This window comes from Acinonyx jubatus, chromosome B3, assembly GCF_027475565.1.
Source record: "Acinonyx jubatus isolate Ajub_Pintada_27869175 chromosome B3, VMU_Ajub_asm_v1.0, whole genome shotgun sequence".
Classification (NCBI taxonomy): Eukaryota; Metazoa; Chordata; class Mammalia; order Carnivora; family Felidae; genus Acinonyx; species Acinonyx jubatus.
This window is the reverse complement of record NC_069386.1, coordinates 117,805,727-117,817,862: the sequence shown is the minus strand read 5'-3', so window position 1 is coordinate 117,817,862 and position 12,136 is coordinate 117,805,727. Positions and strand designations below refer to the sequence as shown.

General features: G+C 41.7%; 1 protein-coding gene across 1 annotated transcript in view; it reads left to right on the top strand.

The window, feature by feature from the left end:
• Window positions 1-2,543: 2,543 nt before the first annotated feature.
• Window positions 2,544-12,136, top strand: part of NEK9 (NIMA related kinase 9) — a 39,471-nt gene continuing 29,878 nt past the window's right edge. The window contains exons 1-5 of the mRNA XM_027066182.2: window positions 2,544-2,926; window positions 5,235-5,412; window positions 7,325-7,380; window positions 7,914-7,984; window positions 9,804-9,909. Of these exons, the coding sequence (XP_026921983.1) occupies window positions 2,708-2,926; window positions 5,235-5,412; window positions 7,325-7,380; window positions 7,914-7,984; window positions 9,804-9,909 (630 nt within the window). The 5' untranslated portion in view covers window positions 2,544-2,707. The remainder of the gene's footprint in view (window positions 2,927-5,234; window positions 5,413-7,324; window positions 7,381-7,913; window positions 7,985-9,803; window positions 9,910-12,136) is intronic.

The following is a 12,136-nucleotide window of genomic DNA, read 5'->3' as shown; positions in this document are numbered from 1 at the left end:
TTTGTTCACCTATCACTGAATTTTGGATATTCCTCCAGGAAGCCTTCACTAACCCAGCAAGTTTTCTTGGAAAGATGCCCCTCCTGGATTCCTTTCTGGAAGCTTGTACTTAACCACAGCATTTACACAGTTGTAATTGCTTGGTTGTTTGTTTATATGGACTGTAAGCTCCATAAGAGTAGGAACCATGTTTATTTTGTTTTCTGTTGTAACTCAGCACCTGGCATAAATTGGTACTCCGTTTTTGTTGAATGAATTAACTGAAATTTTTAAAAATATCTATAATCTGGCATCCTGGAATGAAGCCATCAAAATAAAACATGACAGGAGTTATCAGGCCTGTGTTTAGGTTAAAAAAAAATGTTCTATACATAGGAGATAATAACGACCTGATACTCATTTATCAAATAAATTTTAACCCTAGAATATCAAGCACTTTTCTGGGTGTTGATATACAGCTGTAAACAAGAGTACAAAATCCAGACTCTTGTGGAGCTAAGGTTCTAATGAATAGAGATAGACAATAAAGTAAACCTAACAAGCATCAGTATTTTACAAAGAAGTGATGTGATCTACTGGGAGAGTTGTGTTACTCTGGATTGCTTTGGATGTGAAAAAGAGGCTTAAAGTACAAGTATGACATAAGCAGACCATCATTATGAAGACTAGCATATGAAAAAGAAGTATTGGATCCAGATCAAGGGAGACAGGAGTCTCTTTGTACTCTCTTACTCAGACCCAATGTGGAATGTTATGCAGAGTGTAGGACATCATACACAGTGTAGGCGCCTGGATGGCTCAGTTGGTTAAGCGTCCCAGCTCTTGACTTTGGTTCAGGTCATGATCTCACTTTTGTAGATTTGAGCTCCGCACTGGGTTCTGCACTGACAGTGCTGAGCTGGCTTGGGATTTTCTCTCTCTCTCTGCCCCTCCGCCACTCATATGCTCAACCACGCTCTCTCTCTTAAACACATACATACATACATACATAAATGAAAGGGACATTGATGAACCGTAGAGAGGTCAGAGGAATGTGAACTCATCCTTCACAACTCCTCTATCCCATTTTACCAATTTTCTTCATCCTCATTAAAAATCAGGAAGTGAATCTCTTCCACTCAAATTTACCCCATCAACCACATTTCGATTGATCACAAAGTTCTAAATGTTCCTCAAATGGATTTCTCAAATCTGGAACCCTCTCCACTCACACCGATAAATACTTCAGTGCCTTTTCTTTTCTTAGACTATTAAATTGCCTCCTATCTAGTCTCCCTGCCTTCCAGTCTTTGTCCTCCACATTGTCATTGGAGTCATTTGTAAGATACATCTTTGGTCTCATGTAAGGTGACCGTATTATAGTTTATTGTCCAAACTGGGCACCTGAGCAAAATAAAGCTCTATTTGTTATGCTGGGGGGGGGGGGGGAGGGGAGGGGAGGGGGCATAAATTGGGACTTCCCCAGCAAATTAGGACATACGGTCACTAATCATATACTCCCCTGCTTAAAAAAATCTCACATAATTTTTCATTGCCCACAGGAAAGCCAAACTCAACAGTTGAGGCCCGGTCTTCTCTTGCTTCTACCCCACACACACCCTGGCCTCCACCCACAACACCCAAAACATTGTGCTCTCTGAAAGATGTGGATCCAGAGTGCTGGGTTTGACTCTGGGCTCCCCTTACTAGCTGTGTAACAATGAGCAGGTTACTTAACCTCTGTATCTCAGTTCTTTATTTAGAATAAGAATAATATAAGGATTAAGTGGGATGACATAAGAAAACCTTTAGCGTAGTGTCAGGAACATAACACAATAAAAAGTTAACTGTTATCTCTGTGAGGTAGGTCATATTCCTACAAGCTTTACAGATTTTAAAAAACTTTGGTAACGTAAAGTTGCCCAAGGTCAATAACTGTTGGGACCTTTTTTTTTTTTTTTTAACTGTATTCCAATTCTCCTAGTGACTTAAGGGTAAGGAGCATCTTATTGTAGATTTCCCACCCTCAAATACATTGACACCTCAGTGCTCGAAGAATGCTGCATGAGATCAGACGGTCAGAGATTTGGAAAGACAGACGCAAGGAGAATGTTAAATCTGGAAAAAGAGTGTCAGGAGAGTTGATTTAAAATATTTTTGGCGTAGTACAGAACAGGGAGAACCTAGTGGGGGTTCTGGGAGAAATAACTGGGCCCACCTACTGAGATGACAGGCAGTAAATATTTCCGCTTACTATAGTATCTTTAATATCTCCCTAAACAAAGAGCACTGTCCAGCGTGGAATCACTTGCCCTTGAGATAGGCCTGGCGCCAAGAGGTGACTGGGCGACCTCCGGACCTCGAGGCTGTCTGGGGACCTGGTCAGGGATCGGGGAAGTGGTCTACAGACCCGTCGGTGATCCCCTGCCGTGTCTGGAGCCCTTCGGTCCCACGGCGTCCCCAGCAGCGCCCGCCAAGCCCGGCCCGCCCAGGAGGGAGGGAGGGAAGCCGAGGCCGCCGGGCTAAGCAAGTGGGCCAGCGCAGGCGGCGGAAAGCCCGCCGGGCCGGAAGCACCAGGAACTGTTTCCGGGTCAGGGGGGGAAGGAGCCACCATGGAGCCTCGCGGGGTTGCGGGGCTGACGGAGCCGCGCGCCGGCGTCTGAAGCGAGAGAGGCTCAGCGTGGTCAGCGCCGCCGGGGACACGCAGGCCGGTTCCGCGGCCGCCGCCATGTCGGTGCTGGGCGAGTACGAGCGACACTGCGATTCCATCAACTCGGACTTCGGGAGCGAGTCCGGGGGTGGCGGGGACTCGGGCCCGGGGCCCAGTGCTGGTCCGGGGCCGCGAGCCGGCGGCGGCGCGGCGGAGCAGGAGGAGCTGCACTACATCCCCATCCGCGTCCTGGGCCGCGGCGCCTTCGGGGAGGCCACGCTGTACCGCCGCACCGAGGTAGCGGCCCCTGGCTCCGGCCGTGCCAGCCCCTCCTTCGCCGCCCCGCTTCCGAGCCCCGACCGGTTCCCGGCTTTGCCTGTGGCTTGCGCCTTGTGCTCGCTTAGGTTTGCGCAGCCGCAGGCGGGTGTGTGTCTCGGGGTCTTCTCCAGTCTCCGGCTCACCGGCACCGGGAATCCGTCAGATCGCTGTTTATGCTAACTGGGCGTTTCTGTCGAACCCGGGGAAGGGAGCAAGTCATTGAACTTTCTCTGAGCCTTAGCTTACCCATCTGTAAATTGGGGTTAATGATAACTACCTTCAAAAATAATCTTTATTTTTTTACGCTTACTTTGAGAATCGAACGAAGGTACTTTTTGCAAACTGTAAATTAAAAATGGCATACGAATGTGAAGTGTTGTCAAAACTTACTTCCTCATGCAGTATAGCTCTCCAGGGTCGGGGTGGAGGGGTGGAGAGGAGGGGCGTAGCTTCAGAATTCCCACAATCAGTGGCAACCCGGCTGTCTTTGCCGTTAAGTTCAGGTATGAACATTTAATTGGAGATTTTTCTAGAACGTCACTGAGAGGGTCATCGCTGTCTTCATCAATGTTTATCCCACAGTGTTTATGCGTGGGAAATACCTTTTTGGTATATTCTAAGCCTCTCGGGTGGCCAGAGGCAAAGAGACCTTTGAGAACCTAATGTGAACATAACCCACCCCCGCTCCCCTATTGCATATATACACATCTTTTGAAGACATTCCTAGATCACTGACCACCAAGTTCAAAATGTATAGTGATATTAAAAACCCTGTAGTGGTGACTCTGCTTCCAAAAACTAACCATCAATTGTATTTGATCACTAAAGTCTTAAACTTGAAGACTATAGGTGATGATGATGAGGAGGAGGAGGATTCATCCATCAGTACGCCATCTGCAGTTCTGGGGTGTGTTCCAAGCTAGCATAGTTTTAAGGCTAAAAGATGGAGGAGAGGGGTGGTTGCAAGAGAAAATTTTCAAGTGTTCTTTTTTATCCTAATGCCGCATTAACGTATGATGTTAGGGTTACTGTTAGTATTCTGCTTTTCTTATTTGTACTCAAAATATAAGAAAGAGGAGATGAGCATTACTATTTGTGTTAAAGTTAAACTAAGTTAAAGAAACTAAGACGGTATATTTAAAGGACTTGACACTTAAATTAGAAGTAAATCTTGGGCTAGAACAGAGTTTCACATCTCCTTATCCATGCCTTTCCATCATGTTGAACTTGATTACTGAGGTTGGTTTATTTAAATTTGATTACACTTCTCAAAAAATGGCACAACATTAGCCATTTGGCCAAATGTTTATTAGGTCTGAATGTACAAAGGTTTGATTAGAAGCAGCCGTTTCCCCCAAGAAGCTTATATTTCGATGGGAAGCTTATATTTCAAGTTAGCCCTGTTAGTAAACAAATAGTATTTAAGTTGTATGTGTACATAAATGAAAAAGGACGGACAAATATCATTTTAGTGTCTGAGTTCTAAAGGGAACGGTCGCACTGAATACATGCACAGTAGAAGGTTTATCAGGATATCTCCCCCCCAAAAGTTTAAAAGGCTTAGCCGAATCATTCTAAAGAATAGGGAGAGTGATGTAGGTGTGGATGCTTCTGGGCTAAGAAGCAGTATCCGGAAAGAATGTGGGTGTTATAAAAGGAAGTGGGTATTGGGAGCTGAAGGTGAGTTGTCACAGATAGAGGGAAACATGTGATACATAAAAGTTATAGGAGATACAGAGTTGCAAAATAGGGCAGGTGAGGAAAGTGAACTCTGAACCCTTAGGCATGACTTATTCCTATCCAGAAAACATAAACAGAAATCACTAGAGAAATCTAAATTTATAAAATTAGAGATAAGTGTAATGTTTCCATTTTATAAGAAACTCTGGTCAGCTATAGATAACCAGTCTCTCCAGTTCTCCATTTCTCCAGTATTCTAGCCCTACTTCAATGCTTATGACTCGCAGTTTGTCATGATGCCCTTCAGTAGGATCTTTGAGATCTATATCTCCTATTTTTTATCTGGAACTGACATCATGCAAATTTAAATGTGGCCACAATGTAATAGCATCTTAGTGCTCTGCTTTCCCTAGTCCTGCAGTAAATTGTAAAGCTTAATTTTATGAAGAATCTTAAAATTCTGTTCCCGTTTTGTCTAAAGGAAAAACTAAAAGGAGTCCGTCTGTGCCCATCTAGGAAGTTTTCTTTCTAGGCTTAGAGATCCAGGTGTGGATTCATTCTCTGCCAGCCAAGAGGAAAGCACGATACCTCTATTACTGTGTTGTAGGATGACTCGTTGGTTGTGTGGAAGGAAGTTGATTTAACCCGACTGTCAGAGAAGGAACGTCGTGATGCCTTGAATGAGATTGTTATTCTGGCGCTGCTGCAGCATGACAACATTATTGCCTACTACAATCATTTCATGGACAATACGACTCTGCTGATTGAGCTGGAATATTGTAATGGTAAGGTAGACTTCAGTGGGACCTCCTCTGGCAAGACATTATTGTGCTTGTACCTACCTTGAGGGGGAGAGGAGAATAAGGTATATGCATTGGTGAAAAACTTCACATGGAGGGCTGCCTGGGTGATTCGGTCAGTTGAGCATCTGACTCTTGATCTCAGCTCAGGTCTTGATCTCGGGGTTGTGAGTTTAAGCTTCACATTGGGCTCTGGCACTGGGCGTGAAGCCTACTTTGAAAAAAACAAAAACAAAAAAACAACTTTAAATGGATTTCGAGAGTTTAAGAGAAATAAGTTCAGACCCTGGAGAATTTTGAAGTGATTTACAAAATAAGGGAAGGAATACTGCATACTGCATGCTCAAATTCTCTATTATGCTTATAGTTCCATTTTCAAATTATTAATTCAGTTGAATTTTACATTCACTCTTCAAGGTTTTTTCTAATGAATTAACATTAGTTAGGCATTAATGTTAGACATCTAATTAGGCACTAGAAACATAGTGTAGCTTGGCACTCCTTGGTATATTTAATGAAATCTTATAAGGGACATTTATTAATACTGACTCAACCAAAACTGTCCTTTTGAAGAGTGATTCAAAGATCATAGGTGAATGAAAATGACAGGTAGTAAAGGATGGCTTTAATATATCTGGTCTTTGATTACTTTGGACCATTTTGCTTATAAGATAGCAGTATGTATAGCTCATTTGCTAAGAAAATAGACTCTAAACCCATTTCCCAAGCTCCACTGCTTCTTAACTTTGTAACTTTGCACAAGAAACTTCTCTGTGCCTCAGCTTCCTCACCTTAATATGAGTTTATTAATAAACAGTACCTGTCTCCTAGGGTGTTGTATTAAACGAATATGTAAAGCCCCTAGCATAGTACTTGGTGTGCAGCAAATCTTTAATACATGCTGTCCTAGCTCTTATCCTTATTACATAGAAGAACCCTCAAAGCCCTTTCTTAAGCTACCCTAAAGAAGCTTTAGCTATGCTAAAGAAGTCCCAGCATATTCTTCACTTAAATCTCAAAGAGAAAGCTCCTAGAATTCTAACTTTTTGTCTTGACTCTTGTGCACCACGGTTGTTCCTGGTTCTGATCAACCCTAAATGTAGAAGATTGTATTAGATATTTCTAAAGTAGCAGAAGCCACAAGTAGTAACTTCCTTTGTGGTTAGGAGGGACTAGAACGGTGGTAGATTTGTTGAAGTGACAAGTTACTAAATTGCAGGGGAAAAGAAGTTGTGAAACAGAGCCCGGGCTAAGGCCTAAGTTATAGTTGCCCGTAGGAAGTAAAATGAACCGTGATCATTTGCAGTCTGTTACTTGATAAAGGAAAGGGAGAAGCCAATTCAGACTTATTCCACAGGAAGGAGTTAGCAAAGGGAGTAAGGACTGGAAACAATCTAAGGTGTACCGTAAATTATGGGAAACCTTTTCAGTACGCAATAGAAAAGGAAGTTGTCGATGAGATACACCTGTATGTACAAAACATTGCATCACAGGTACCCAGTGTTCTAGTAGTCACACTTCAGAGAGTTGTTACAAAAATATTGCAGATTCCTTTAAAAGGAGTTCTAAAAAAGAAAGTCTTCTGATATGAAGACATTCAAGGTATTTTGCTAATTGGGATAATATAGGAATGGCCTTTATTCTTTTCTAAAAATGTCATACTTCCCATTTTTGTATTGAGCCTCATTTTTTAGGGGAACCTTTTAAAATTACTTCAGATACAGTACTTGAGGGATGGAAGAGTTTTGTAAAGAGCCAAGAGAGAAGAAGGGGTTTCCTTTGGAAAGGAAGTAGAATCCTTCATTTCTTTGGGTCACCTGTTAAAACCCTGGTAGATATAGAAGTCAAGCTTTGATCTTTATTAAGCAATTCAAACCTGCCTCTCCTTTAATTGCAGGAGGGAACCTGTATGACAAAATCCTTCGCCAGAAGGACAAGTTGTTTGAGGAAGAGGTAATTCATATTTCTGTGGAAGGAAGCTAGAATTGTAATGCTGTGATTCTTGTATTCTAGTTCTGTATTTCCTCTTCCAACAATGAAGAGCGTTTTTTTCCTTTTGTTCAGACTCCCTCCAGGCCCTGGTTGATATTCATGAGAAAGGAAACCTCTAACAAGGAAGCTGTCTATAGCTGCTTCCTAAACGGTTTACCTCCACATCATGATTCTCTATGGGCTTTCTTTCCTGGTTCTATTACTGCATACTGGTATGCCCAGTTTTCTATACCTTTGCATTCTTCTTGGATTTCTTTCCACAACTCTGCTTCACCGTATTATATTTTATAATGACATTGGAACTGTCTTATGAGTACCTGTTTTTTATTTTTACCCCTACCACTTTTCTTTGTCTACTCAACCTCCAAGCAAGAGATGTAAGGTCATGTTGAATCATAACCTCTGGTTGTAGCTTCCTTTGTTTTGTTTTAGTGTGTGTCTTTATGGAATTTTTCTTATTTCCAGTCCAAATATAATTCATTTTTTTTCTGCAGATGGTGGTGTGGTACCTATTTCAGATTGTTTCAGCAGTGAGCTGTATCCATAAAGCTGGAATCCTTCATAGGTATGAGTAAAAGAATACGGGATGAAGTCCTCCCCACCAATCTGAGCCCCACCTTGGATGTGCCTCCTGTCAGCACTATTATTTTCTTGATTAAGCTGTCAAGGCTTTTCCGTTAATATAATTTAGGAAGGAAAGAGTGAGTAATGAGGCGTGTTACCTTCACTTCCTGCAGTTAAACTATGTTTATGATCTAGGAAGAATCTCTTCAATAGCTAAGTACTACTCAGTCACTTCTTTAACAGATACTTTAGAGTTCAATTCATTAATTCATCAGTAAAGTCTAGAAGCCACTGAGAGGAGTGGTATTAGATTGGTTGGAATTCCCAGTAAATGTTCCCGGTGAGCAATAATAATTGGCAAGTGTTTGTAATTTGATAATCGAGTCTTAATTTAAATAAAAAGCTGTTGGGGTGCCTAGGTAGCTCATCATAATCTCACAGTTCGTGAGTTTGAGCCCCGCATTGGGCTCACTGCTATCAGTGCAGAGCCCACCTTGGATCCTCTGTCGCCCTCTCTCTCTGCCCCTCCTCGCCCCCAAAAATATTTTGTTTGTTTGTTTTGTATAATTACACAGTTTTACCAGATTTGAGGAGGGAAAACATCTTTCTATTCATTTCTAGCTATAGGAAAGAACTGTTAGAAGAACATTTCCACATTATACCCTTCTGAAGTAAGTCATTGATCATTGCTAGAGATGAATGTTGATTCCCCAGTACTGTATTTCTCTTTTTGTTGGTTTGTTCATTCAGTTAATATGTGTTTCTCAATAGTTATTGAATGGCTACACTTGCATTTTCTTTGCAAAAGTCACAAAGAGTATTGTTGTGGGGTGCCTGGGTGGCTTAGTCAATTAAGTGCTGACTTTTTTTTTTAAGTTTTTTTTTTTTTTTAAGTTTATTTATTTTGAGAGAGAGTACATGCACAAGTGGGGAAGAGGCAGAGATACAGGAGAGAGAGAATCCCAAGTAGGCTCTACAGTGTCAGCACAGAGCCCCCCAGTGTGGGGCTTGAACCTGAGCCAAGAGTCAGACACTTAACCAACTGGGCCATCTAGGCGCCATGCACTGACTCTTGATTTTGGCTTGGGTCATAATCTCACGATTTGTGAGATCATGCCCCGTGTCGGGCTCTGCCCTGGAGGCACAGAACCCGCTTAGGATTCTTTCCCTCTCTCTCTGCCCCTCCCCTGTTTGCACATGTGTGTGTTCTCTCTTTCTCTGTCTCAAAATAAATAAATAAACTTAAAAAAAAAAAAAAGAACATTTTTCTGTTCTTTTCCCTTTTTAAGGAAGCCAGAGTGTGAACCAGGCAGTTTATTTGTGTTGCATAGGATCAATTCATCTTTAGAAAAATAGCCAGTGACTTTATTTAGGCCATCTCTACAGCCGAATCATGTCGCTGCTGAGATGCACAGCCTCTTCCCTTGCCTTAACAGATTTGAAACTTTAACACCAACCAGTTCAAGGCATAAATGGTAGTTGAAGAGGCAGTGCACTTTATAGGAATTACAGGATTACCTGGGGCACTATATTTTCCATCCAGCCCTCCATTTTCCTAACGTCCTCCATGGTGTGGGAGACATGCCTGTGCTATGAAGCCCCGGAGAATGAAGTTAATTCTCTGCCTCTAGCCCCTCAAATTCCCTTTTCAATGTTAAAGTATGTGTGAAAGTGGGGACCACTGTTTTGGATCCTGTAACAGTCTGAGCAGGGGTAACCACACATTTTATTCTGTACTAATTCTGGGCAGAGTTGGGGATGAAGCAAAATATATGGTAATATATGGTAAATAATAAATATATGGTATCTTTTTTTTCCAGAGATATAAAGACATTAAATATTTTTCTGACCAAGGCAAACCTGATAAAACTTGGAGATTATGGCCTAGCAAAGAAACTTAATTCTGAGTATTCCATGGCTGAGACGGTAAGTATGTGTTGCCCTTGTCATAATTTTTCTTTTCTTTTCCTTTCCAGTACCATGAGATAGTGTACACTCTAAATCTCACACACTTTTCTCAGTATTCTTGCAAGTTCTGCATATTTATAAAGCAAGTCTTCAGGAGTGTTTTTTCCTGGGCTTGCTAACAGGCATTTACATGCTGAGATGTTCTTTCAAGAGTCATTGTCCACATCACAGCTCTGACCTCATAGCCCTTTCTAACACTGACCAGGAGACTTTTCTGAAAACAGGAAAATGCTCTATCATTTTTTCCAGCCTAGGATCTTTAGTGGATTTCAGCTTATCTCTTATTTAATATTTGAGCTTAGGATGTTAGACATCTCTTTTTGTGTTTCCTCTGAATTTTTCTGGTGCAGAAGCCTGATATTACAAATAAAGGCTGATGCCCAGAGAACAGTCTGATCTTAATATCATACATAGTCTGAACTGCAGGGCTCCCTTCTTCCCTGATCCTTACTTAGAAAGACCATTGGTAGGGTGCCTGGGCGGCTCAGTCAGTTAAGCATCCGACTTCGGCTCAGACGTCTCAGAGCTGAGCTCAGTGCTGACAGCTCAGAGCCTGGAGCCTGCTTCAGATTCTGTATCTCCCTCTGTCTCTGCCCTACCCCCGCTCACATTCTGTCTCAAAAATAAACATTAAAAAAATTTTTTTAAAGAAAGACCGTTGGTAAAGAGTAGACATACGTTGATTTTTAAGGACAGTGATTTCATTTTTTTAGGAATTATAAGACCCAGTTAGTACTCTTCTGGTTTCATACTGCCCTGTCCTTGAACTTGAAAATGTGAGTTAATTAAATGAATTTTGTCCTGTTGATGTTTTTTTTGATAATGTTAAGATATGCCTATAAGCAATTTAGAGCCATCCAAGGATGCTGATAGCCGAGGTTGGGAGTCTCTGCTTCAAAGGAAGCAATTGTGTCCTTATATGAGTTTTTCTCATCAACAGTATTCTGGTAAAACCAAAACTTGACTTTTTTTTTTAACAAGTTTAAAGAAAGAATGATAGGAAAATTTATAAATGCCATATAAGTCATCTAAAAATTACTGGCTTTGCTGATTAAACATGGCTATCACACTCTGGAAAACAGTGTGGAGCTTCCTCAAAAAATTCTAAATAGATCTACCCTATGACCCAGCAATAGCACTACTAGGAATTTACCCAAGGGATACAGGATTGCTGATGCATAGGGGCACTTGTACCCCATGTTTATAGCAGCACTTTCAACAATAGCCAAACTATGGAAAGAGCCTAAATGTCCATCAACTGATGAATGGATAAAGAAATTGTGGTTTATATACACAATGGAATACTACTTGGCAATGAGAAAGAATGAAATATGGCCTTTTGTAGCAACGTGGATGGAACAGGAAAGTGTTATGCTAAGTGAAATAAGTCATACAGAAAGACAGATTCCATATGTTTTCACTCTTATATGGATCCTGAGGAACTTCACAGAAGACTATGGGGGAGGGAAAGGGGGGAAAAAAAGTTAGGGAGGGAGGGAGGCAAACCATAAGAGACTCTTAAAATCTGAGAATAAACTGAGGGTTGATGGGGGGTGGGAGGGAGGGGAAAGGAGCTGATGGGCATTGAGGGGGGCACCTGTTGGGATGAGCACTGGGTGTTGTATGGAAACCAATTTGACAATAAATTTCATATTAAGAAAAATAAACATGGCTATCAGTTTTATTAGAACTTCTGGGGTACATTGGCACAACCGCCATTCAGGATATTTTTATTTCCAAACCCATTCTTTTTTAGAGAGAGAACAGGATAGAGGGACAGAGGCGGAGAGAGAGAGAGAATATCTTAAGCAGGCTCTATGCTCAACACAGCCTGAGGCAGGGCTCAATCCCACTACCCTGGGATCATGACCCAAGCCAAAATCAAGAGTCAGACGCTCAACCGACTGGGTCACCCAGATACCCCTCCAAACCCATTCTTCAAGGCAGAAGATCTTTTTTAAATTTGAAAGAAATTCACTAGCTGTGTTGGTATTGCAGATGTCAAATTGAGTCATTTACAGAGTTTCACTACTATGCATTTTAGTTACAACTTTGACCCCTTTATTCAGTTATCTTCTCCCCACCGCCAGTTCTTTTTATTTTTTTCCATTGGTGAGCTTTTACTGTGCCTTTATCTGTATGAAGTCTTCAGTGGGCCTAAAGCCTCTGTGATCGAGGAATCACC